Source organism: Leishmania donovani, chromosome 22 (genome assembly GCF_000227135.1).
Source record: "Leishmania donovani BPK282A1 complete genome, chromosome 22".
Lineage (NCBI taxonomy): Eukaryota > Euglenozoa > Kinetoplastea > Trypanosomatida > Trypanosomatidae > Leishmania > Leishmania donovani.
Window position 1 is genome coordinate 703,987 of NC_018249.1, and position 775 is coordinate 704,761.

At 65.9% G+C, this 775-nt stretch overlaps 1 protein-coding gene across 1 annotated transcript; it reads left to right on the plus strand.

Annotated features, from left to right (window-relative positions):
- Positions 1-127: 127 nt before the first annotated feature.
- On the plus strand, positions 128-583 carry LDBPK_191680 (hypothetical protein; the record flags this gene model as incomplete). Its single annotated transcript, XM_003860853.1, has 1 exon — positions 128-583. One exon carries the CDS (start codon positions 128-130, stop codon positions 581-583), a length of 456 nt encoding a protein of 151 aa, XP_003860901.1.
- Positions 584-775: the final 192 nt, after the last annotated feature.

Genomic DNA, 775 nt, shown 5'->3' on the forward strand with positions numbered 1-775 from the left:
AATCTGCTCCCCGCAGGCTCGCCACATTCGGGCCTGGAGGGCTCGACGGTGCAACTCGGGATGCCCTCGCCACGCTTCCAGCATCCGCGCCTCATCAGCCCACACAGGCACATCGAGGGCGTGCCGCATGCTTCGCGCCGTTCCCGTCCACCGCTCTTGCTCCTCCGGCCTCCCCATGCACTGTCTGCGTGCGGTACGCTGCGTGCCGGCTGTGCGTCACAGCGCCCGCGCACCGCGCTCGCAGTTCTGCGCTGTGGGGCCCGCCTCAGCGCGGCGTCGTGGCCGGGGAAAAGGGGTCGCTGCCTTCATCTGCCGCCTCCGGCCATGTCGTGGAGAGGCGCATCTAGATGGCTTGCCCGCATGCGCCGCGACAGGCAGGGCGCTGCTATGCGTCTGTGGCGTGAAAGTCGCAAGGTTGGAAGCGGCACTTGCGCTGCTGTGGCCCTCGCAGTTGATCCGCCTGGCAACAGCAGCCAAGGTCACACACACCCCACGGAGTGTCACAGGAGCGTGGTGCTGTGGCCACCTGAACACTCAGCTCTGCTGTTGCTCTTGCACGCGTACGATAATGCCACATTGCTGACAAGGTTTGCCTCGTCACCATGCCTCATGGCATATACTTTTACGCACACCGGAAAGCGGACGCCGAGCCTTAAGACACCGGAGAAACGTCAACGGACTGCGGGCCAACGGAGAGCGGGCCAACGGACTGCGGACCAACAGAGAGCGGGCCGACAGCCTGCGGGCCAACGGAGAGCGGGCCGACGGACTGCGG